This window comes from Saccopteryx leptura, chromosome 4 (genome assembly GCF_036850995.1).
Source record: "Saccopteryx leptura isolate mSacLep1 chromosome 4, mSacLep1_pri_phased_curated, whole genome shotgun sequence".
In the NCBI taxonomy this organism is placed as follows: domain Eukaryota; kingdom Metazoa; phylum Chordata; class Mammalia; order Chiroptera; family Emballonuridae; genus Saccopteryx; species Saccopteryx leptura.
In genome coordinates this window covers 36219465-36243643 of record NC_089506.1, presented here as the reverse complement: position 1 = coordinate 36243643, position 24179 = coordinate 36219465, and the positions used below count along the sequence as shown (strand labels likewise).

Genomic DNA, 24179 nt, shown 5'->3' with positions numbered 1-24179 from the left:
CGCTGGGCGCGGGAAGGACACCGCACTTAAGGGAGTATGGCTGCCTGCCGCGTACTCTCGCGAGATCTGTGAGGTCACGTGACGGCGTGGGTGCGGCGCGGCTTCACGTGACGGGCGCAGCCGGCCGCGGGGTCTCTTTCTTACCGTGGGCGCCGCAGCAGCTGGGCAGCTGGCAGCTGGACAGTGGGTTCTGCTGCTCTTACGCCGGCCCCCAGTCTGTCCCCAGCGCCGGCCCTCCGTCGGCCCAATTATCCGACCCCGCTCGGCTCCCGCTCCGGAGTCCCTGGTGCCCATGGCGGCCCCCGGTGGCGCCCGGCGGCAGCCGCTCCTCCTGCTGTTTCTCGGTGAGGGTCAGGCCCAGAGCTGGGGTCTGCGGAGAGGGGACTGCAAAGGCTCTGGGGGCTGCGCGATGGGGGATCGGGAGCTTGGGAGGTCTGCGGCGAGGATGTGTTCAGGGGGTGGGGGGGTGGGGGAGAACTCCACAAGGCCCGGGAGCTATGGAGTCCGAGAGCTGCGGGCAGGGCCCGGAGAATGGTGGGCCTGCTAGTCGACCCCGCACACGGCGAGGTCCGCGCGTGGCCCCGGCTGGAGCCCGCTGGCCGCTGATTGGGGTGTTGGATCCAGTTGCCCAGAGGTGGAGGAGGAAGGGTAGAGGTTCTCATCCGAAGGCCAGGTTCCGCCCTCGGGTCACTAAACTCGTTTTCTGGGATGTTAAGTTGGAAATGACTTGGGCGGCTTGGTGGTTTCTGGAAAGTGGTTTCTTTAACTTGCGGGAAGTTAAGCCACGAGGTCCGGGTGAGGCTGTGTGGTCTCTCGGTGGTCCCAGCGGGTGACCCACCTGGCGCTTCTTCCAACACGGATCTTAACCCGAAGAGAGACTAGGGCGGCATGGTAATTCTGGCCTTTGAGAATTCGTCCTTGGTGCTTTAACCTTTGCCTGTATTTCAGTACGGCCTTCAGTACTTATGTGTGTCCATGTGTTAATGTGAATTTAAAGTTGTCTTTAAGAGTTCAGGACAGGCAATCAGTGAGTGCACAACTAAGTGGAACAGCGAGTTAGCGCTTCTCTCTCCCTCTCTAGAATCAGTGAAAAAAAATTTTTTTAAAAGTTAAGAAGAGCTGTAGCAGACAAAATGAGAGGCAGGACCAGGCCTCGGTTTCTCAATGGAAGTGTTCATTTCTAGTGAATCCTTGTAAAGAGCTGCTGCCATTGTTCAGTGTGTGCTGGTTCCTGTGAGTCAAAATGAGGGACTCCGTTAACACATCGGGAAGCTTCTGGCAGTCCACCAGTCAGTTCATAGAAGCAGTCAGTGTTTGCTCAGTATTTTATTGATTAATGGATTTTGTTTTCATTTGTCCAGATAAGAAAAAGGAATATGTGCTGTCTCTTAAACGGGAATCACTACATTGATTAATTTTAAGACTGTTTGGAGGTCCTCTTCTCTATGGCACTCTCTCGCCCCTCTCCCAAATAATAGGGGCTGGTTTCTCTAAGTGGTAGGATCTGAAATATGATGGGAGTTCACAGTGAGTTAAATAGATCCAGATACAGGTTCCTATACTTCCTGCCCATGAATTCTTTAAATATCTCTTAAGTCTCTTTCTACTCTAAAATTCTGTTAATTGTGACTTAGTAGATTTTGGTTTTAGGTTTTTGTTTTGCCTGTTGTGTGAAATTAGTTTTTGGAGCTGCATGAATAGTCACAAGGGATAGCTTTATTCCAGCAGTAAACCTGAATGCCGCCTTGCCCTTCACTGGCAGGTGTAGTTACAAGAGGAGTTACTGAATAAGTTTTGTAATGTCAGAACGATTGCATTGTTCTTTATTAGAAGAGCTCACAGCATTAGGACTTCAGTACTTCATTTCATGTTTTAAAAACTCACCTTAAAAATGAAAAGTCCATAACCTCCCTACATTTTAATAGCTCGGAGTATTGTGCATGTAATTAGCTTTCTAATGCTCATTGTATGATATTTTTTAAGTTTTATATTCAGTTATAATCCAACTTTTTTAGAAGAGGTCTTGGATTGAGGTCTACTTAAAATGTTTATTTTAATGCATAATTTCACCAGAAAGCATCTTTTCTAAAAAAAAAAATGTAACAAACTTCTAAATAACATTTCTTTTGCATTAATGAGCAGAAACTACTTTTCTTCATTTGTGTTTGGATATTTTATAGAAAGTATAGGTAAGCATAACTGAAACTTTGATATATAAGATTAAGTGAATACATAATTGTGACTCTTTAAACTATTGATTTCAAATAGATAGTTTTCTTTCCCTTTCCAAATGAAGAACTGTCACTTAGGAAGTTTGAAAGTTTTATGCTAGTGAATCTTACCCTTGTTTATGGGATTTTGTCAGTTACCGCAGGTTTACAACCAGATTCTTCAGTAGATTTGAGGTCAAAATGTTTTGGGTCCATAATTTTGTTTTTGTTTTGAGATTTTATTATTGATTTTAGAGAAGGGTGAGAGGAACAGGAAGCATCAACTCATAGTAGTTGCTTCTCGTATGTGCCTTGACCAGGCAAGCCAAGGTTTCCGAAACAGTGACCTCAGCATTCCAGGTCGACCCTTAATCCACTGCCCCTCCACAAGTCTGGCGGGTCCGTAATTTTGAGTTTGTATTGTTGGTCCCATCCAAGCAGTATTAGTTCTCCCTCTGCATCCACAGAACTTGACTTAATGCTGTAGAGCATGTGTTTAGAGCATAGATTCAGCTGAGTTGTGATTATTTTTACATATGTCCTTTCCCATCTTACAGCCCACCTCATGCCTCATGCATAGTAAGCGCTCAGTACATACCTACAGAGATGTCTAGTTTTACAGTATTGGTCCCTAACCAAACATGCGTAAGTCTTCTTTTTACAAATGTGCATACTCATGCCCTGCTTCTAGAAGTTGTGGTTCCCATCAAAAGAGAGTATTTCATTATTTGAAACAGTTGCTTGCTCACCAAGTGCTGGAGAGAAAGCATGGTTCAGCCGTGGCACTCACCCTGCAGCCAGCCCACGCGTGCATGGGTGGGACGTGCTCTGAATCAGCAGACCTGGCTCTACCACTCACTAGCTGTGCAGCCTTGTGCAAGTTAGTCTCTCTTCCTTAATCTGTACATCTGTAAAGGAAAACTGTAATAGTGTCTCCCAGTTAAGATTGTTGTGATAATTTAATTAACTGCAAAGTGCTTGGAGCTCTACCTGGCATATAGCAAGTGCATTACAAGTGCTTCTTAAATAAAAGACTTATGTGACATTTTGTGTGAGGTACTGAGGGGTCAATGGTGAACTTGATAGATGAAGTCTGTATAGCACTAAATATTGTTATTTTTACATTTTTTTTTTTTTTTACTGATTTTTAGGGCAGGGGCGGGGACAGAGGAGAAGCAGGAAGCATTAACTCATAGTACTGTGGTTGCTTCCCATATGTGCCTTGATGGGTCAAGCCCGGGGTTTCAAACCAGCGACTTCAGTGTTCCGGGTGGACGCTTGATCCACTTCACCACTACAGGCCAGGCAGCACTGAATGTTTAAATAATAATAGATAACATATAATTAGTGCTAATGCCCTGTACTGAATGCCTCCCATGCATTAGCTCATTTGATGCTTAAATAACCGTGAGAAATCAGCACTTTATTTCCATTTCACAGATGTCTAAACCAAGAGTTTAGTAGTTGCTACTGACCCGGGCTCACACAGCTAGTAAGTACTGGGGTTGTCTGTCATAGAACCAAAATCTTTTAGCCTGAAGCAGGCATGTTTCCCATAGCTGCACTTGTTTTAGAGAATGAAATTTCTACAAATAGGAGTATTTTATTTAAATTTTTTTTTAGAGAGGAGGGAGGGTGAGTAGTGGGAAGCATCAGCTTGTAATAGTTGCCTCTCATATGTGCCTTGACCAGTCAAGCCCAGGGTTTCAAACCAGCAGCCTCAGCATTCCAGGTTGACGCTTTATCCACTGTGCCACCACAAGTCATATTATAAGTAGTATTTTAAAGAACTAAGACAAAGTTACTGCTTTATATGACCCCTAGAGAAATGATCAAGTTTGCATCTGAGTGAAGGACTGTGAGAGATTAGCAGTTGGCACCCCTCAAATAACTGCAAGCATTTTAACTAACCTGAGATGGGTTATTTTTTCCTCACCAAATGCCACTTTACAGAATTTTTAAAAATAAAAATAAACTGATCACTAACATATAATCTCAGAATTTTGTGTTCTAATGCTTTTGTAGACATTTTTCTCTTGACCAGAGTTGGCTTATAGGGTAACTTTTTTGGTTTAATAATTGTACATTTCTGGGCCTTTCCAGAATAAATGTGGGCATCTAGTGCTGCTTAAGTTTATTGATCATACCTTGTTTTTCTTTGAAAGCTCAGACCCTCAGCATATTTACTAAATCAAAAAATTGTATGATTGAAAGTTACTTAATGTGAAATGTATCCTAATGAAGTGCATTGAGTCAGAAAGGCTTTTTAATGATTCAGGTAACTCTTATTAAAGGCAGCTTAGTGAGAACTGACTGTGTTTACTCCCATGGGAGGTGTACTGCCCATGGCATACATGATCACATGTGACTAGCCCTCCAGCGAGGGGCCAGGGCCAGGTGAGGGCATTTCAGGCTTCAGGAAGCCTGTGCACAGGGCAGGCAGTGGCCCATGCACACAGTGAGTTGGGTCAGTGTTCAGTGTCTGTCTGGCTTTGGCGTCCAAGCTTGAATTAAATGCTTTTGCTTCTACCTGCTGGCCTAGCTTTCCTCTCTGATGCACTTACCCATCCTCTCTGAAAGCTTATTGATCATGTGTTTTAAAAACCTTCACTGTCAAAAACAAGTTTTGCAATAATCTTCTCTAGGTGTTATAAGTGAAATATCCGGTTTATTGGAAATACTTGACTCTTGCCTGAGTATTCCAGGGGTGACTTAAAATTTTGCAAATCAAAACACAAAAAGGTTGCACAGGCTTTCTTGTTTGCCATAGTTTGCTTCTTCATTTTGGTATAGCAACTTTTCTTTATGCGCATTTTGTTTACCAGAGGCTTAAGGGAAAATAACGAGTTTTCTGACTATACTTTTGTTGGCTCTAAAGATTTTATTCTGTGAAAGTCCCAAGGGTAAAATGAATTGGTTTCATTGGAGACATTTACTTTGCGAGGGAGAAGAGTTTTAGAATGAAAAGGTAATAATGTTCCTCTTGAGTATGCTGCCTTCAAAGTGTGTCTGAGTCATAGCTACACTTAAGGTGATGAGAGCCAGATGTGGAAATGCTTGCTTGGTAAAGGGCATGCAGGAGCTTGTAGCAGTAGAAACCTGTGGAGGGAGCAAGGGCACATCCCTTCTGAATGTTACAGTACGCTGTGAGGGCTAACTGCCATTTGGCTTTAGAACTAGTGAAAACACTTAGTTTTACCTATTTATGAAAGAACAATGTACTAAAATGTACCACTTGTAAAGTTTCTTCTCTACCATAGCAATCAGATTACATTTGCTGCTAAACTGCTTGATCAGGGTGGTGGGATATAAAGAAGCCAGAGATGTCACTGGCCCTGAGATTTACTTAAAAATATTTATAAGGCCCTGGCCGGTTGGCTCAGCAGTAGAGCGTGGGCCTGGCGTGCGGGGGACCCGGGTTCGATTCCCGGCCAGGGCACACAGGGGGGGCGCCCATTTGCTTCTCCACCCCCCCCCTTCCTCTCTGTCTCTCTCTTCCCCTCCTGCAGCCAAGGCTCCATTGGAGCGGGGATGGCCCGGGCACTGGGGATGGCTCCTTGGCCTCTGCCCCAGGTGCTAGAGTGGCTCTGGTCGCTGCAGAGCGACGCCCCGGAGGGGCAGAGCATCGCCCCCTGGTGGGCAGAGCATCGCCCCTGGTGGGCGTGCCAGGTGGATCCCGGTCGGGCACATGCGGGAGTCTGACTGTCTCTCCCGGTTTCCAGCTTCAGAAAAATACCAAAAAAAAAAAAAAAAAAAAAATGATCAGTGATTACTCTCAAGCTAGAAGGACCCGTGAGAGCCTCACTCTGTCCCATGCCCCTGGGATATGGAGGCCCTGCCTAGACAGATTGACTAATGTCCTACGGTCACACAGCCAAGTCCAGGTTCAGCTGAATTACTGTGTTGTGAAGACCTTTCTGAAATTAGGCAAAATCTTAGATCTCTGAGTCCATGACTTTTCTTATCATGCTGCCAGTCCATGAGAGGCAAAAACAGATCTAACTGTAAATAGTAGTTTAGGTCCACAGCGACAGATACTACTAGTTCACTCATGGATTTCAGTAGAAGGTCAATATTTAGGTTGAGTTATGCCTCTAGGACGCCATGGAATCTCCTGAGAAACTTGCATGGAGCATCTTTGCCCTGGCTGACCCAGAAATTAACATGTGACTTCCTGATAGGAATTCTGAAGTAAAATTCATTAATGCTACAGGTGAAGACAACAGAAATATCCAGAGTATTTTCAAAAACGATGTTTGGTAATTTTTGTCTTTCCTGGAGTTAGCAGGCCTCATGCATTGTGCATCAGCAGTGTTTGTGGTGCAAGATGGCACTGGTACAGCTTGTATAATGGCCAACTTCTCTGCTGCCTTCTTGACCAACTACAATACCAAGAGTGGTCCTAAGGTAGGAAACTCCACATTGTGTACATGCCTACATGTGTATCTGTGTGTGTGTGAGAGAGATAGATTATTTTAATTTTTCAAGTAAATGTTTGAAAACTGATCCTATCCTGACAGTTATTTTTATGTACGTACAGTTCCTTCTCAGCTCCTCAGTAGCCTGTGCTGTTTTATGTACTGAAGTTGCAGTAGTAATACACAAACCATTTTGTGCTCTGTTGTCACTATTTTACCATGAGTGTTTTTTTAGTTCTCTTTATGATTGTCTTTTGTAATACTTCGTTATGTTCATCTTCTTTGTTAAACTATTCCTCTATTGGTAGTGAAGTATTGTTACATTCTTTTTCATGCCCAGTGTATAGTTCTGTGACTATACCTTTGTTGATCTCTTTTTTTTTCCCTTTGTTGATCTCTTGATTTTGCTTTGTGTAAACTATTATGCTACATAAACAGTTGATGTACAATGCTATAAGCACTGTACTAGCTTGATTAAAATGTTGCTTGGTTTTTTTGTCAAAACAACTGTACTTCTGCCTGATCAAGTGGTTGCACAATGGTTAGAGCGTTGGACTGGATGCAGAAGACCCAGGTTCGAAACCCTGAGGTCACCAGCTTGAGCGTGGGTTCATCCACCTTGAGCATGGGGTCACTGGCTTGAGCAAGGGATCATAAACATTGCCACATGGCTGCTGGCTTGAAGCCCAAGGTCGCTGGCTTGAGCAAGGGCTCACTCTCTCTGCTGTAGCCCCCTGATCAAGGCACATATGAGAAAGCAATCAGTGAACAACTAAGGAGCCACAACAAAGAATTGACGCTTCTCATCTCCCTTCCTGTGTATCTGTTCCTATCCCTCTCTCTGTCTCACACACACACACAAAAAGAACAACTGTACTTCTGTAGGATGAGTAAGGCTTTTGCATTTCCTAGATTTCTAACAAATAAGCACCATGTTTGTATTTCTTCATCAGTTACTTATTAATGGATATTTCATTTGTTCTATTTATCATATAATCTTTTAATATACCCCTAATTCACATTTTATTTTCAATTCCTTGTTGAAACTACCATTTTTCTTTATCTCCATTTTGATAGCATTATATCATTTTACTACCACTTAAAGGGCAGCATGGGGCCTAACCTTGCTGGGAGGATCAGCAGTTTCTTTAGAGTACTCTGGACTTTGTGCCAGCTGCTCAACCTCATTAATTCATTTGTGCTGGTCTAGATACAAATGTGGTCTCTTCCAAAGTAGAAGAAAACTAGGAAAGTTGTGTTCTATAGAAATGTCTCGAATTCTGAAGACTTGTCCAGGCGCCTTTTAATTTCTATTCACTTTATTTTGTGCTTGGATTTTTAAAATAATTGTTTTGTTATATATTAACTGTTATACAAATGGGATCATCCATGGGCTGTTTTGTTGTTTTAGATTTTATTTATTGATTTTTGGAGAGAAGGGAGAGTGACAAAGAGGGGAGAAGCGGGAAGCATCGGCTCACAGTAGTTACTTCCTGTATGTGCCTTGACTGGGCAAGTCCAGAGTTTGAAACTGGTGACCTCAGCATTCCAGGTCAACACTGGATCCACTGCGCCACCACAGGCCAGCAATCCATGTGCTATTTGTGTCTTACCATTTCACAAAGCATGTCTTTGTCACTTCATATAATTCTGTAATTTTTTTAGGACAGCATTAGTATACGGTTTACCCATAGCTTATTTAGTCAGTCCACTTTATTTTGATGGACATTGGGTTGTTTCTAGTTGTTTGTTTTGCATATAATAGTAAATTCAAACAATTTTGTGTAAACACCTTTTCTTTGTTTAAAAAGATATATTCTTTAAACATTTCTATAGCAAACAAATAGTAATAGTCTTTTTAAAATAAAAATGCACACCTTATCCTGAAGCCCAATATGAATTAAGTTTGCCAAAACAACTTAGTTTTAATTCTGTTCAGTTGCAAATTTATATTATTTTAATGAAGAGGAATTTGTCATTATATGAAAAATTAAGTCAACTCTGTCTTACACTTGAATTATCTATTACTGACATGTAATACTGATTTTCTTTCTGGTTTTGTTTATGTTAAAAATACCTTAACAGTGATATCTGAGATAGAACTGAGGAACTAAGTTTGACAGACTCAGAAAAGATCTTTAGTTAGTGTCTCTGAATCCCTTTAATAACCTACATTCTAATTGGGTTCTCTTGTCATTGTGTTTATTTTAGAATGTGACCTTCGAGCTGCCATCTGATGCAAAAGTATTAAATAGCAGCTCCTGTGGTAAAGAGAATGCTTCTAACCCCAGTCTCATGATTGCTTTTGGAAGAGGACATACACTGACCCTCAGTTTCGCAAGAAATGCAACACGTTACAATGTCCAGATGATGAGTTTTGTTTATAATTTGTCAGACACGGAGGTTTTCCCGAATGCGAGCTCCAACGGTAAGAACAAAAATGGACAATTACGAAGTGAAGAAAATTGGGTTGGGGTAGTATCAAGAATTACTTTTTTTTAAGATTTTATTAATTGATTTTATGGATAGGGCATCGAGAAGTATCAGCTCATGGTTGCTTCACCTTTAGTTGTTCATTGCTTGCTTGTTGCTTGTCTTATGTGCCTTGACCAGCAAGCCCAAGGTTTCGAACCTGCGACTTTGGTTTACCAGGTCAATGCCCTGTCCATTGCACCACTGCAGACCAGGATAAAATTACTTTTAACTAAGTACATTGGTGGGGGTAGTTAAAATTTAATTATTTTTAAACATAGGAAGTATGACAGTGAAGTCCATAACCAACATCATGGCAGACATAAATAAGAAATACAGATGTGTGAACAGCAACCAGATCCACATGGAGAATGTAACCGTCACGTTCCATGATGCCACCATCCAAGCATACCTTTCAAACAATACCTTCAGCAAGGAAGGTAAGGCCCTGCCCTTGGCCCTAGTGCCATTAGTCTCCACTGAATGCAGAGGCAGCTTCTGTCTTAGGAGAGCTGTTCGCTAAACCTTTCTTTTCTCTGTAGAATGACCTCTTCAGGATGGACAAATACTGATCATGAAGGGTAAAAGGGCAAAGCAATTGAAATTGTCTCTGAATCTTCCCTTGTTAGAGCTAATGGGGCCCAGGGTCGCAGGATCTCGTCCAGTTCAAGCTAGCTATCTTCCCACAGAGACCTAGTCTTACCTCATTCCGGCTCGGGCAGACCCAGGGACAGGTGGTGGATTGACAAGGACTGCCCTTCTGTGGGGATCGTGACTCTTTTCCCCAACCCCCTCCATGCACCTGCCACCCCAGCTCCCTGGTGGGCTCTGGGGTCAGAGAGGCTGCAAGCCCCTTCCCACCGTGGTCTTGGCTGAGGTACTCAACCTCTCATTTCCCCTACTTGTAAAATAAGGGGGCTAACCTATCTTTGAATGTTGTTAGGATTAAAAAGGAAGTTTATGCAAGTTCTTATCTCAGTGCATAGAGTAAGTGGTAAAAAGGGTTGTCATTCTGCTGTGACTTAAGGAAATTTTCTTCCACAAATTCTGTTAGTCACTCACAGACTATGTCTTTTCCCTGAAGGGTGAGAGCTTGATTGCCTTGGGGAAGTTATCTCTGCCTGCAGAGGGTGTTTTAAGGACATCTCCTTCTACTCTTTTTTTATTGAATTTATTGGGGTGACATTGGTTAATAAAATTATATATAGGTTCTAGGTATACAATTCTATAATACCGTATTTCCCCATGTATAAGACACACTTTCCCCAAAAAATTTGGGATCTAAAAACTGGGTGTGTCAGCCCTGGCCGGTTGGCTCAGCGGTAGAGCGTCGGCCTAGCGTGCGGAGGACCCGGGTTCGATTCCCGGCCAGGGCACACAGGAGAAGCACCCATTTGCTTCTCCACCCCTCCGCCGCACTTTCCTCTCTGTCTCTCTCTTCCCCTCCCGCAGCCAAGGCTCCATTGGAGCAAAGATGGCCCGGGCGCTGGGGATGGCTCTGTGGCCTCTGCCCCAGGCGCTAGAGTGGCTCTGGTCGCAATATGGCGACGCCCAGGATGGGCAGAGCATCGCCCCCTGGTGGGCAGAGCGTCGCCCCATGGTGGGCGTGCCGGGTGGATCCCGGTCGGGCGCATGCGGGAGTCTGTCTGACTGTCTCTCCCCGTTTCCAGCTTCAGAAAAATGGAAAAAAAAAACAAAAACAAAAAAAAAACTGGGTGTGTCTTATACAGTGCTTGTAGGTTTTTTTACTTGCATTTCCCGGTTTTTCATGTTTGTTGTCTTTTTTTAAAATTTCAGGCCCCAAAATTAAGGTGCATCTTATACATGACAGTGTCTTATACCATGGGGAAATATGTTAGTTACATCATCTGCAGATTATAATGTACTGTGTGTTCACCACCCCAAGTCAAGTCGTCTTCTATCAGCACTTATCCCCCTTTACCCTCTTCTGACTCCCTCCACCCCCTTTCCCTCTGCTAATCACCATACTGTTGTCTATGAGTTTCTTGGTTGTTTTGCTTTGCTTTGCTTAATCCCTTCACCTTTTTCACCCAGCGCCCCAACCTTCTAGTCTTCAGACCTGCTGCTGCTGGCGGGCCTTTGGTTTGCTTGAGGCTCAGAATGACCCTAGGAGAGTGGCTCATTTGCACCATCATCAGACTAATGCGAACCAGTTAGCTCTGTGTGCAGCTTGTTACAGTCCTCCGAGATGGAGCTGCTCCTTTCGGGCTGGTCACTGTTCTGCAGGCCTGGTCCAGCCTCCCTCTGGTTTCTCTGTAGCCAGGAAGCTAAGAACGGTTTTTATGTTCATGGTGGCAGAGCTGAGTTGGGACAGACACCCAACAGCTACAAAGTCTAAAATGTTCAGGAACTGACCCCATTAGGAGAAAATTAGCTGACCCCTGACCTAATGGAAAGAGTAGTGACAGACTTAGGACTAAAAGAAACCAAGTGTAACTGGGAGCAATACAACTTGTAGCAAGTGTGCAGGGCTTCAAGATGCAGGGCAGTGTGAGCTGGAGCAGCAAGGGAGTCTGAAGGAAATGGCTCAACCTTTCCAGCGTGCAGCCTCTTCTCACACTGGGCTTGGAGGGCTGGGTGCACATCCTTCCTCATGAGGGGCATGCGTTGACTTTTCCCTTCAGGCTGGCGTGAGCAGTGTGTGAGGGCAGCAGGTCCACGTGTGTGCACACTCTGACGTAGGAAAGGTGACTTTAGCCAGACAGTGGCCACCCCGTAGGAGTTAAATCAACAAGCTACATGCTTCAGGTGTATTTGTGTTCAGAAGTATAAATCTCCCAACTACCTGGCTTTCATACCTAGCCACATACATCTGGGTGGCATCAGTCTTCTGGCTCAGTCTCAAGAGCAGAAGAAGGAAAGAACAAAAACTGTCAGAAAGTCTTAGGAAATGATAGTGTCTCTGGCCTGCTGCCTCGTTGCAGTAACCTCACTGTAACTAGGCCCGAATGTGGTCATAAGTACGACTTGTTTTCTTTTACTTCGAAGGCTTCTGGACGCAGAGGTGCGGGCCTCCCCTCTCTGGGATCCCCAGTGTGGTGTTTTAAAGGGAAGTGCCATGCCCATGGGGTTCATGAGGGCACTGGAGCCCTGTAACAGTAGAGAGATTAATTTTGTTTTTTAATTTTTATGAATTGATTTGAGAGAGAGCGACATCAGTTTGTTGTTCTACTCATTTATGTATTCATTGGTTGATTCTTGTATGTGCCCTGACCGGGATCAAACCCACAGCTTTGGCTTGTCAGGATGAAACTCTCCAAATGAGCTACGTGGCCAGCGCTAATTTTGTTTACAGGTTAATTTTCTTTAAATAGACTGTATTTCTTAGAGCAGTTTTAGTTTCAAAGCAAAATTAAATGCAAAGTACAGAGCTCTTCCACATATCCCCCATTCCCACATGCACATTCTCTTCACTGTCAGCCTCCTGCATTTTAATTTAAGTTTTCAATGTAGGACATGTGCACGTGATTTCAAGTGGAAAAGGTACAAATGTGAGGCTATCCTGATACCTGAACCCTAGCCAATAAATGGCCCTTTCCCCAAAGATATGCTCGTGTCCTGTGTAGGGTTTCACGGGGCTTTCATCTTCCAAACTGGGAGTCCTTGGTTATTTGGAGCTCATGGGTGCCACCCACTATGTTCCATCAAGTTGTTGGTCAGAAGTTAGGTTGCTGGTCTGACCCTCACTTGTGAGATGGGTCTAGAACACCCTACCCACCTCCCCATGTTTTGTGGTTGTCCTCTCTCATCAAAGCTTGATTCAGTTTTGTTAAATCCTCCTGTGCCAATACGTATGTACCTTAGAAAAGGAAGTCTTGCTTCTTTTCAAAGACACTAGAGCACTCTCTTAGTAAATTCTACTGCAGAGGAGGGTTAAGAAGCATCCTAACGTTACACAGAACTTCCTTAGTAAATTCTACTGCAAAGAGGAGGGTTAAGAAGCATCCTAAAGTTACACAGACCTTCCTGTAGAAGTTGACGTTTCCATCTCTCATCATAGGCTGGAAAGACTGAGTGAAGTCCCAGGCACACCTGCTTACTCTTCACCGGGGGCTTATGGAAGTCATCTCACCAGCACGTCTCATCCTTTACAGTCAACCCCTGTCAATCTAGGGCTAAGAAATGGGAAGTCGGGAAGAAAAACACCTCAACCTGCCAGGGGCCCTTGAAAAGGCTCCTTTGCTCAAGTTTATGCCTCTTCCTTTGAGAGCTGCTCCTACCCCACCTCCTGCACAAATGGGACCTCTTGCTTGACACAGTGTTCTGTGGGATTTGGTCTGCCAGTGTGCCCTGGGTCCCGGGATTGGCAGGCAGCTGCCTAGGGTAGAGGTGCTGACAGGAAGTTGAGGCCTCTGGATCTCAAATATGGGCTGACACTCCATAAGGAAGGGTCTACACTGAAGAATAATATAGTACTTGAACATGCCCTGAGATTTATTTATTTATTTATTTATTTATTTATTTTTGTATTTTTCTGAAGTTGGAAATGGGGAGGCAGTCAGACAGACTCCCTCATGCGCCCGACCGGGATCCACCCGGCATGCCCACCAGGGGGCGATGCTCTGCTGCAACCAGAGCCATTCTAGCACCTGAGGAAGAGGCCATAGAGACACCCCCAGCGCCCGGGCCAGCCTTGCTCCAGTGGAGCCCTGGCTGCGGGAGGGGGAGAGAGAGACAGAGAGGAAGGAGAGAGGGGGAGGGGTGGAGAAGCAGACGGGCGCTTCTCCTGTGTGCCCTGGCTGGGAATCGAACCCAGGACTCCTGCATGCCAGGCCGACGCTCTACCACTCATGCCCTGAGTTTTAAATTACTTTCCAGTTACAGTTGACATATACTATATTATATTAGTTTCAGGTCTATGACATGGTGATGGGACATTTCATATATTTTATGAAGTTGATCTGAATTGTTCTTAAAGCTCAGCTGCTAGTATGTTCTGTGATTACTCAGCTTGTCACAAACCTTAGTGTTGATCCTTGAAGAGCCTAGCCAAGGTGGCATATCATTACACTACTTTTTGTCTATTCTTAGTGTCATAGTGGGTGTTTTGGACAATGGTTGCAATTAAAGGAACCAGCATTTTCTATAAAAGTAGGAGATTTGGTACAACTGACCTCATATACTGCGATGACGACATAAGTTCCTTTTAAATACTTGGTTTCTATCAAAATTGAGCCATTTCTTTTGTGCCAGTTTCACGTCTTTGATTCTTAGGTACTTTTTAATTACATTGTCAACTAAATTGAAAGCTGCTTCAGGGAAAAGAGCTCATGTCATATATGTTAAGTATATTCTTATATACCCATCTATTCTTTTCCACTCGTGGATCCTTAATAAATTCTTGAACTACCACATTCGCAATAAATCAGTAAAATTTTGGTCATAAAAGCCTGTTTTAAATTTGTATTTGGTGAACTGCAGGTTCAGGGCATTAGAGTCGACATCTCTGGCCTTAACAGTGGTGCAGTGGTCACTTTGTTCACTTTGTCTTTATGAATGTATTGTCTTATCTAGGAAAACTCACATACTTAGAGGTTTTATTTTATTTTTAAAGATTTTATTTATTGATTTTAGAGCCAGTAGAGAGAGAGCAAAACGGGGGGGGGGGGGGGCGGTAAGCATCAACTCATAGTAGAGATTGTCTTTTAAAGGGAAGTAAGTAACAAGCCAGGTCTGCACTGACTTTCCTATAAAGTTTGTTGATGAGGCTAAAATCTAAAGAACACAGGTATCTTCTTTCTCAAAGGTCTATAAAAGTAGGGTAGATGATTATCATTCTGGAATGGTCTAGGTGTAGCCTGCAGGCTGGAGAAAACCAGGTGAGTGAGCCTCGCTCTGCTCATCAGAATGGGGTTTCCAGGCCCAAGCCCACACTGGGTTAGTGGGTTTGCGGTGAGGCCCGTGCAGGCATCTGGTTTTATTGGCTCACCAGAGAATGTGGATTTATTCATCTTTTTATCTTAAAGATTAGATACGTGGTTACTTGTCAACCCTTCTATGATAATTAGAAGTTCAAAATAGATACAGCTTTTAAATATAGTTCATAAATTTCACTTACTATCCAGTTTGGCAGTATTTCTTTTTCATTCCTTAGGAGTCAGAGTCTCGCTCTAATCTAGCTTAAATTGAAGAAATCGATATAAAAACGTCTCTTTCCATTTCAGACTCCTTAGTTGCAGCATGCAGGTGTATTTGACCCTCTGCTGCTGCCTGGGGATCATGAGGCCTGTAAGCTTTAAACCACGCCAAGAGTGTCTGGAAGGATGCACAGCCTGCACCCTCCCCTCTCAATGCTTTCTTGGTGGGGAAGACTGAGGGGGAACCAGCAGCAACCTCTGGATCCCCTAGTCTTTCCAGGGGCTTTTCTGCAGGTGACACTGAATATACATCAGTGCATTTTATTTGTGATGAGCTAGCTCCTTGTGGATTGTGAGCCTTCTGCAAAAAGGACTTTGGTATTTGGTTAGAGAGTGGACTTTGCCTTTCTGTGTAGTTCAGCTAGAAGGAAGGGGGCATTTTATGCACACAGAATTCTGAAGTTCTGGACTTTTCTGATGGGGGATTAGACCTAAAGGTGTTGCTCATGTTTCCAAGTTGATATTTTGTAACCTTTATGAAAAGGGTAGATGATGATCAAATCAGTATGTGGCCATTTGAGCAGAATTAGGAGACTGGCCTGTTCCCTTGATGTGGTGTTAATTATGTTGTATTTTGTAACAATGTTTATTGTGTTATTTTTAAGAGAGCAACTGAAATCTCCACCTGTAGCTTAACTCACGGTAAGAAGCGGACGGTGTTGGCCAGCACACCCAGGTTCGAACATCTCTGGCGATACTTGCCATGCTACTATTAGCCCGAGATTAAAGCCATTTCGGAGAGTATTTCCCACCCCACCCTCATCTTTATCCTCTATCTAGAAAGGCATTTTACTGTACAAGATTACATTGGGTGAATTTAACTTTACAGAAAGTGTGTTAAATTTTTCCCAGTGTTACAGCCTTGTGGGGTGAAGTTTTCTATTTCTCCTCCCCCAAGTAGATGGAATGTGGAGGCGGAATTGGCCACTGAAAAAGTTACAGTGGAAGTTTCATTTTAGCTTAGAGTAAGTGGACAGGTGGTGGGTCAAGTTACACAAGTTCCCAACTGGCTCCCCACTCTGGACATTTGAACGAGTTTTCCTTCGCTCAGCCTAGAAAAATTGTGGAAAGGGTCAGAATTGATTAAAAAGTGTATGAATAGTTTAAACTTTTTGATAGTCCATAGAAACAAAATGGTAAATGAAGGGAGCTCATTTGGGGGTTGGCAGTATCCTAGAGGGCTACATATCTTGGTGTTTTAAAATGTTGAGTAATCTGCAGTCTTCAGAGAATGCATCTGTCTATTCCTGTAGAAAATTTGCGGCCATTATTCTTTGTGTTCCATCTGCCTTAATTTTGAATATAATTTTTTTTTTTGTAAACAGTTATGGTGGATCAGATTCTGAGGATCACATTCAAACTCCTTAGCATGTCCTCTGGGGAAACGATGTGGCCTCTCCCTCAATTCTGCCCTCTCTGGTCAGCCCCAAGTCCCTCTGCTGTGGCCCGTCTGCACTTCAGCCTCCTCAGGCCCTGGATTGTTGTCCCCACTGTGGGGTGGATACTCTCACATTGACTGGGCCTTCTACCTTCAGGAGAGTGCTTGCTGGTGCCCTCACCACCCTGCCCCAAGTAGAAAAGCCCAGCAGCTGACTCACTCTGCACCTGAGTGTCAGCTCTGGCCTTGGCCTGTAGGCCCTGCAGACCTGTCCTTCCAAGGCCTCTGCTGCTCTTGCATGGGCCCATGCTGATGGCACTAACTAGGTTTGCGATGGAGAGTGTGTCTGGTGTCTGTCTTGAACCTGTGAGCTCCAGGCCCCTCTATTGTTGTTCCTATGACCATTATCAGAACCATGCAGTAGCTCAGAGAGCATTTATGTGAGTTGTCGCCATTTCAAGTGGTATGTGGCTGACTGTCCCAACAGCGTGTGACAGAGTTATGGTTTTTGACCTCACAGTAGGAAGGGAATGTTTGTCATACAGAAGAGGATAGAGCTGTGAGCGTGGGGCTTTCCTAAGGCTGAAATGGAAGACTGTATTAGAACTGTCATCCGGCAGCAGGAGTGGAACAGGTGGACTGGACGCTCTGCCGTCCTCTTCAGCCAGCTCTGTGAGACAGTGGTACCTGCCTGTGATCATTTATTTCTGTTCTGTGGGGTGGGGCTATTTGAGAAAGGCTGCTGGGGTCTCCAGTGAGCTCAGGGAGATAGAGCTGAAGCTCAATGTTTCTGTGGCTCCCGTTGGTCTTAAGGAACCAGAGCTTAACGTTTCTTCCTGTGAACAGTATGACCAATTCCTCCTTGTTCCTCCAGAGACGCGCTGTGAGCAAGATGGACCTTCCCCAACAACGCCACCGAAACCCCCTCACCCTTCGCCGACACCCCCTAACCCTTCGCCGTCCCCAGAGCCTGAGAACCCCTCAGTATACAAGTACAACGTGAGTGGCACCAATGGGACCTGTTTGCTGGCCCGCATGGGGCTGCAGCTGAACATCACCTACAAGAAGAAGGACAACACGGTAGGCTCAGCTCCCAGGAGCCCCCTCTCTCTCTCTTTGTTGGAGTATTGGTACACACGATTATCAGAATTTGTTGTATGTGCACAGCCTTTCAGAATATAGATCAGAACACATCAGTGTTCCTAGGTCTGTAGTGAGCCTTTTAGCATGCAGCCATACACACCCCTTTACACACTATGGTTGCTCTTCTGTGTCTGAAACAGCAGAATTAGTCATCATGGCAGATTCTGTTGTGTGGTCCACAAAGCCTTAAAATGTATGGTGTTTGGCACTCTGAAGAACAAGTTTGTTGACCTTTGAGAGAATGTTAAATTTTGCTTTAAATTTACCACATGGGCCCTGGCCAGTTAGCTCAGTAGATAGAGTCGGCCTGGCATGCAGACATCTTGGGTTCAATCGAGACAGGGCACACATGAGAAGCGACCCTCTGCCTCTCTTCCCCTCCCTCTTCCCCTTCTCTCTCTCTCTTCCTTTCTTGCAGCCAGTGGCTCAGTTGATCCGAGCATTAGCCCCAGGCGCTGAGAATAGCTCAGTTGATTCGAGCATAAGCCCCAGGTGGGGGTTGCCAAGTGGATCCCGGTTAGGGCGCATGTAGGAGTCTGTCTCACTATCCCTGCGAGAGAGAGAGAGAGAGACCTTATTGCTCAAACATTTAAATGTTATTTTTATATTTTCCTTTTGAAATATTACTTCTTTCTAATGATGACACATAGTCTGTGGAGCCGCGCCAAGTACCTTGCTTGTGATTAAGGTCTAGTTTGTGACCACTGGGAGATGGGTACATGCCATTCTGGAAGTAGCACTAAAAATTGTTTCTGGCTGGATAGCTCAGTTGGTTAGAGCATCTTCCCAAAGCATAGACGTCCTGGTTCAATCCCTGGTAAGGGCACATACAGAGAGGAACAGATCAATGTTCTGTCTCTCTCTCTAAAATCAATACAATAACATTTTTTTTTAAAATTGTTTCTGAATCCAGAAATCTGCAATATGGTAATCTTCTAGTGTTTTCTTTCTGGTTTTGGTTAAAATGAGTATGGCCTTGAGGTTACTATTTTTAGGATTGCTTTTTTTTTTTTTTCAACAATGGAGGACCCCAGACATGAGACGGAATGGTAACTTGTTTAATGGTAACTTGTTTGCTTTTCTCACTTAGACTGTTACAGGAGTATTCAATATCAACCCAAATAAGACCCGTGCCAGTGGGAGCTGCACTGCCCAGATGGTGACCCTGGAGCTCCAGAGTGGGAGCATCACTCCCCTAGTTTTCCAGTTTGGAATGGTGAGGGTCCATGTTTTCTTGTCACTCAGGGGGCTTCAGTGTCAGACCTGCTTAGCATCTTTTTTTCTTTTTTTTTTTAAATTTTTATTAATTTTAATGGGGTGACATCAATAAATCAGGGTACATATATTCAAAGAAAACATGTCCAGGTTATCTTTGTCATTCAATTCTGTTGCATACCCATCACCCAAAGTCAGGTTGTCCTCCGTCACCTTCTATCTAGTTTTCTTTGTGCTCCTCTCCCTCCCCCTCCCCCTCTCCCTCCTTCCCTCCCCCTGCCCCCCGTAACCACCACACTCTTGTCCATGTCTCTTAGTCTCGTTTTTATGTCCCACCAATGTATGGAATCCTGCAGTACTTGTTTTTTTCTGATTTACTTATTTCACTCTGTATAATGTTATCAAGATCCCACCATTTTGTTGTAAATGATCCGATGTCATCATTTCTTATGGCTGAGTAGTATTCCATAGTGTATATGTGCCACATCTTCTTTATCCAGTCCTGCCTAGCATCTCAGCATGCATCTCGCTGTGGTTTCCTTTCCACTGTATTTTCTCATGCGCTTGTTGCCTTGTGGCTAGCGCGCCTAAACTGAACATGCCACATACGACCCAGAATGAAAGCCAAACACAAGTCCTGAAACCCAGAGCTCTGCCTTAGGAAGAAGGAGTCTTTTCTCTGCCTTCCTTTATTTGTCAGTTGTTTTAAACCCTTAGCTCCCCATCCCCTTTTTTTATTTACAGGTAGGCTTTCATTCATCAGACATGTATTATACATTAGGAAGGGAGTGCCTACTGTGTGCCCAGTAGCCACTGTTACCACCAGACTGCAGAGTCTGTAGCTGCAGAGGGATGGGGCACGTGCACGGCAGACGTTCAGGTCGGCCTCCCTCGCCCCCTCGCTGAGAAGCAGCGTCTCCGCCTTCTGTGCCTTTCTTCCCTGTGCCTGCCTGCGAAAGGATACATACAGCTAAATAATATGGGGAGGACCGAGGTACAACTCAGGACAATTTATAATACTCTGTTCTGGTGGACTGTGTAGTATTTGGGTTTCTTGTTTTAAAGATTAACTTTCCTAAAGTTTAGAAACATTTATGAAAAGTTTTACCTTTTTAGAATAAGGCTCCTTTAACCCTTTTAGCGGAGAATCTGATTCTGTAAAAGAATTTGGAAGGAACTAATCAAAATTTGTGTTCTTGAGATTTATATGATGCCTTTCACAGACATGATACTCTTCAGTTTCATTCTGAAGATAGAAATCTGGGAGTTTGAATTTATTACCGAAGTTTATAGTAAACATGTAAATCTGGCCGGGCGTGGTGACGCGCGCCTGTAGTCCCAGCTACTCGGGAGGCTGGGGCGGGAGGATCGCTGAGCCCGGGAGTTCTGGGCTGTAGTGCGCTATGCCGACCGGGTGTCCGCACTAAGTGCAGCATCAATATGGTGACCTCCCGGGAGCGGGGGACCACCAGGTTGCCTAAGGAGGGGTGAACCGGCCCAGGTCGGAAACGGAGCAGGTCAGAACTCCGTGCTGATCAGTAAACATGTAAATCTGTTGACTAGCTAAGGATTATTTTCTTCTCTTTAAGAATGCAAGTTCTAGCCGGTTTTATCTGCAAGGAATCCAAGTGAACATGACTCTTCCCGACGCCAGAGGTATGATCCTACAATTCACCTGCCCACCCAGGTGTCTCAGAGCACTAATTCTCACATGTCTTTGCAGATCCCACCTTCAAGGCCACCAACAATTCGCTGAGAGCGCTTCAGGCCACTGTGGGGAGTTCCTACAAATGTAACACCGAGGAGCACATTCAGGTCACAGAGGCCTTTTCTGTCAACATTTTCGAAGTGTGGGTCCAGGCTTTCCAGGTAGAAGGCGACAAGTTTGGGTCTGGTGAGTAGCATTGAAGGCAGTGTTTCAGATGCTGAGTGGCTTCAGGCTTTAGTTCTGTTTAGATGTTTAACAACTTGTGTGTTGCAAGGAGGGTTTGAGGGTGTGGGTTCTCTTTCCCAGTCTAAGAGAGTTTTAGAGCAAATGCCTTTTTCTGTGTTACCTTGCTTTCAAAATGACCAACCTGTCTTGGTTGAGAGCACATCATCATTTGAGCAGAGGTAGTAGTTTTTAGAAATAGATGGCTCTTCCACCTGTGAAATTGGGACACTGTATAAAAATGCTCTCTGTCTGGTGAGGGGTTCAGTGTCCAGAAGGCCCAGGCGCTCTGGACTGCACGCTGACCGTAATTCCCCGCCATGCAGAATGCCCCGCCTCTGTAGGGGCTTCTCCTAGTGGCAGTTACTTGGAATTGGAGCCCCCTCTAGGATAATCCTCCCCTGCTGGGCGGTGGGCAGAGGTGGGGAGGAGTGAGAGGCCTCTTTGTGAGGTGCACGTGGTGACAGCCCACGCAAGCATGATGTGCTCCCTTTTGTCTCCTCAGTGGAAGAGTGTCAGCTGGATGAGAACAACATGCTGATCCCCATCGCTGTGGGTGGCGCCCTGGCTGGCCTGGTCCTCATCGTCCTCATCGCCTACCTCATCGGCAGGAAGAGGAGCCATGCCGGCTACCAGACAATTTAGTGCGGCCGCGGGCCGACAGAAGCCGCGGGCCTTTGTTCATTTCCCTGAGTTTAGATTGATGTTGAGGGAGGCACACTTACTGCAAACTGATTTTCAGATCTGCTTTATCCAATGTGAAGTTCATCTTGCAACATTTACTATGCACAAAGAGTAACTATTGCAATGACGGTGTTAATTTTGCTAACGGGGTTAAATATTTTGCTAACTGGTTAAATGTTAATATTTACCAAAGTAGAACTTTAAGGGGGGAGGGTAAGAGTGCTTTTCTAAATGGGCACTGGCTGCACTACCATTTGGCTCTTTAAGGTTCTGGTGTTTGATCTCTTTGTTCTTGACTCAGATATAAGCCTTACCAAGGGAGGTTCTCTGGTCTTAATACTTGTTACTGATGAAGGCTGGCTAATTGTTAGACTGCACAGTTAATAAATTAGTAGAGAAAGAAAATTTTTAAATGGAAGTCCTTCAGAAGATGAAACTCTGGAATGCTTAAATTAAGCTTTAGAAGCCAACACAGGCCTGGCCGGGGCTGCCCAGCTCAGTCCTGGCGCGGGCGCTCAAGTGATGGGTCTTTCTGTGCTCTGCCACTCGAGAGCTGGCACTTTTCTAAATAGAAAATGGGTGTTATTTTTGTTTACTTTTTTTTAAGTGATTTTCAGTCTTCTGTTTGAGGTTCGGGGTGATCCTGTGTCTGCACTTGTGTACAATAATCGGTTCCACTCTGATTTAATGCGCTTGCAGCTCGGCCGGGTTGTGCACTGAGGGTCCCTTCCTGTAATGCATTGCTGTAACAATGCTAATAAAACGTCTCTTTCTTTCTTTGTCTGGACCTGTGCTTTTGTCAGCTGCTGGGGCAGGGGGGTGAGCGGTGGAGAGCAGGGTATAAGCTGGGACAGAGCTGGTGCCCGGAACAACTGCAGGTGGAAGTCTGCCCAAGCCACCCTGGAGGGTAGCCAGTCTGCTGGGTGGCAGCAGGAGAACATGAGTTGTGTCCTAAGGTTGGTCTTCCGTTGTGATAGAACAACCCGTGTTGCAGTGCCCACTCCGTGAGGATGAGGTGGGTAGTGGGCCAGCACGCAGGCTCCCTCAGCGCTGTTTGAACGCCTGTGGCTCTGGAGACCAGATCGGCCCTTTGAAGACGGGCCCTGGTCTGCTCCTCCAGGGCTGTGGCAGCTGTGCTGGCAGCTCTCAGAGCAGGAGCGTGAGCCTAGAGCTTTATTTAATCTTGTCAAGCAAAGACCTGTACCCTTTGAGGATCTACGGGCCTTGGTGGCTAAGGTTGAGGGCAGCCTGCCTGCTGGGTGACCATGGGCCTGACCACCGCCCACACTCCTACACCCCAGAATCTGCTGTCCACGTGAGTGGGAGGAGATTCACTTTTGTAGAGCTGAGGTAGTCCTGTGTGGTTCTTTACCCTGTAGTGGGCCTTTTGAAACCAAGCGTGGCAGAGTGGCCATGTGGTGAATACCAGCCTGACCCAGGACTGCAGTTACCGGTAGTCGGAGCTGCCTGGGGGTGGTGTTCAGGGCCCTCTGGCAGCAGCATGACCACAAGTGTTAGTGTATCATAAGGTTCTTGGGTTTTAGTTTCCCCAGTTTGGACTGTGCAGACATTTCATTGCCCGATCCCAAACAGAGGAACCAGCAGTTAGCTGGGAATGAGGTCTTTGCAGGTATTTCAAGATTTAGAGAGCATTAAAAATAGTGTAGAAGTGGAGAGGCAAATGTTTTCAAAGACCTAGACAGCCCTGTGGCTGCCTGAAGCTTCACTGCCTGGGCAGATGACAGGGCCTTGCCCTAGAGGTGCAGCTGTTTACTTTTTTTTTTTAACCAAGTGAGAGGCATGGAGACAGGCAGACTCCCACATGCACCCCAACCGGGATCCACTCTGCAACCTCCATCTGGGGCTAATGTTCTGCCCATCTGGGGACACTGCTCCATTGTTAAGCAACTGTGTTATTTTTAGCACCTGAAGTGAGGCCATGGAGTCATCCTTAGTGCTCTGGACCAACTTGCTTCTTCAAGCCATGGCTGCAGGAGGGAAAGAGAGGACAGGAAGGGTGGAGAAGCAGATGGTCGCTTCTCCTGTGTGCTCTGACCAGGTATTGAACCAGGACTTTGACATGCCGGGACGACACTCTACTGCTAAGCCAACCAGCCAGGGCCTGCTTACATTTTGAGAGGAGGAACCTTTCACTGGGTTTCTTCCAGGGAAAGCCCCACTGGCTGGTTCATCAGATACAGCCCTAAGTCATCTTGTCCAGAGTGGGTGTCTTGCAGTTCCTGGGAGTGAAAGGCTCAGGACCACACAGCTGGTGTTAAAAGTGTCAGGACTAGGCACTGAGGCCACTGGGCAGCTGTGCCAACCCCATGCTGGTAACCTGTATGCTCAGCTGTTCCTTGGGGGACTTCCCAAGTTCTGGCGACTCATCCTAGCCATTGTTTCCACCCAATGACAATGTCTGAATTGGATTGGGACACAGCGTGCTATTTTGGTCCTAGCCCAGCTTCATCAGTGGCCTTGGGGGAAAGGAAGCATTTGTGTGATGGCCACAGTTGGCCATGAGAATGCTGTGATGGCTGCAGTTGGGGATGCTGCTATCAGGTGAGGCTG

The 24179-nt window shown here is 45.3% G+C and overlaps 1 protein-coding gene across 2 annotated transcripts; it reads left to right on the top strand.

The window, feature by feature from the left end:
• Nucleotides 1-114: 114 nt before the first annotated feature.
• On the top strand, nucleotides 115-22384 carry LAMP1 (lysosomal associated membrane protein 1). 2 transcript variants are annotated; one of them, XM_066380522.1, is made up of 9 exons: nucleotides 115-344; nucleotides 6499-6617; nucleotides 8840-9056; nucleotides 9382-9540; nucleotides 17511-17716; nucleotides 18870-18995; nucleotides 20584-20650; nucleotides 20718-20888; nucleotides 21430-22384. In XM_066380522.1, exons 1-9 carry the CDS (start codon nucleotides 293-295, stop codon nucleotides 21567-21569), a joined length of 1257 nt encoding a protein of 418 aa, XP_066236619.1. In that variant the 5' UTR covers nucleotides 115-292; the 3' UTR covers nucleotides 21570-22384. The 2 variants fall into 2 exon arrangements, with proteins under 2 accessions (XP_066236619.1, XP_066236618.1); XM_066380521.1 differs by having other exon boundaries at nucleotides 117-344; nucleotides 6496-6617.
• The last annotated feature ends 1795 nt before the right edge of the window (nucleotides 22385-24179 follow it).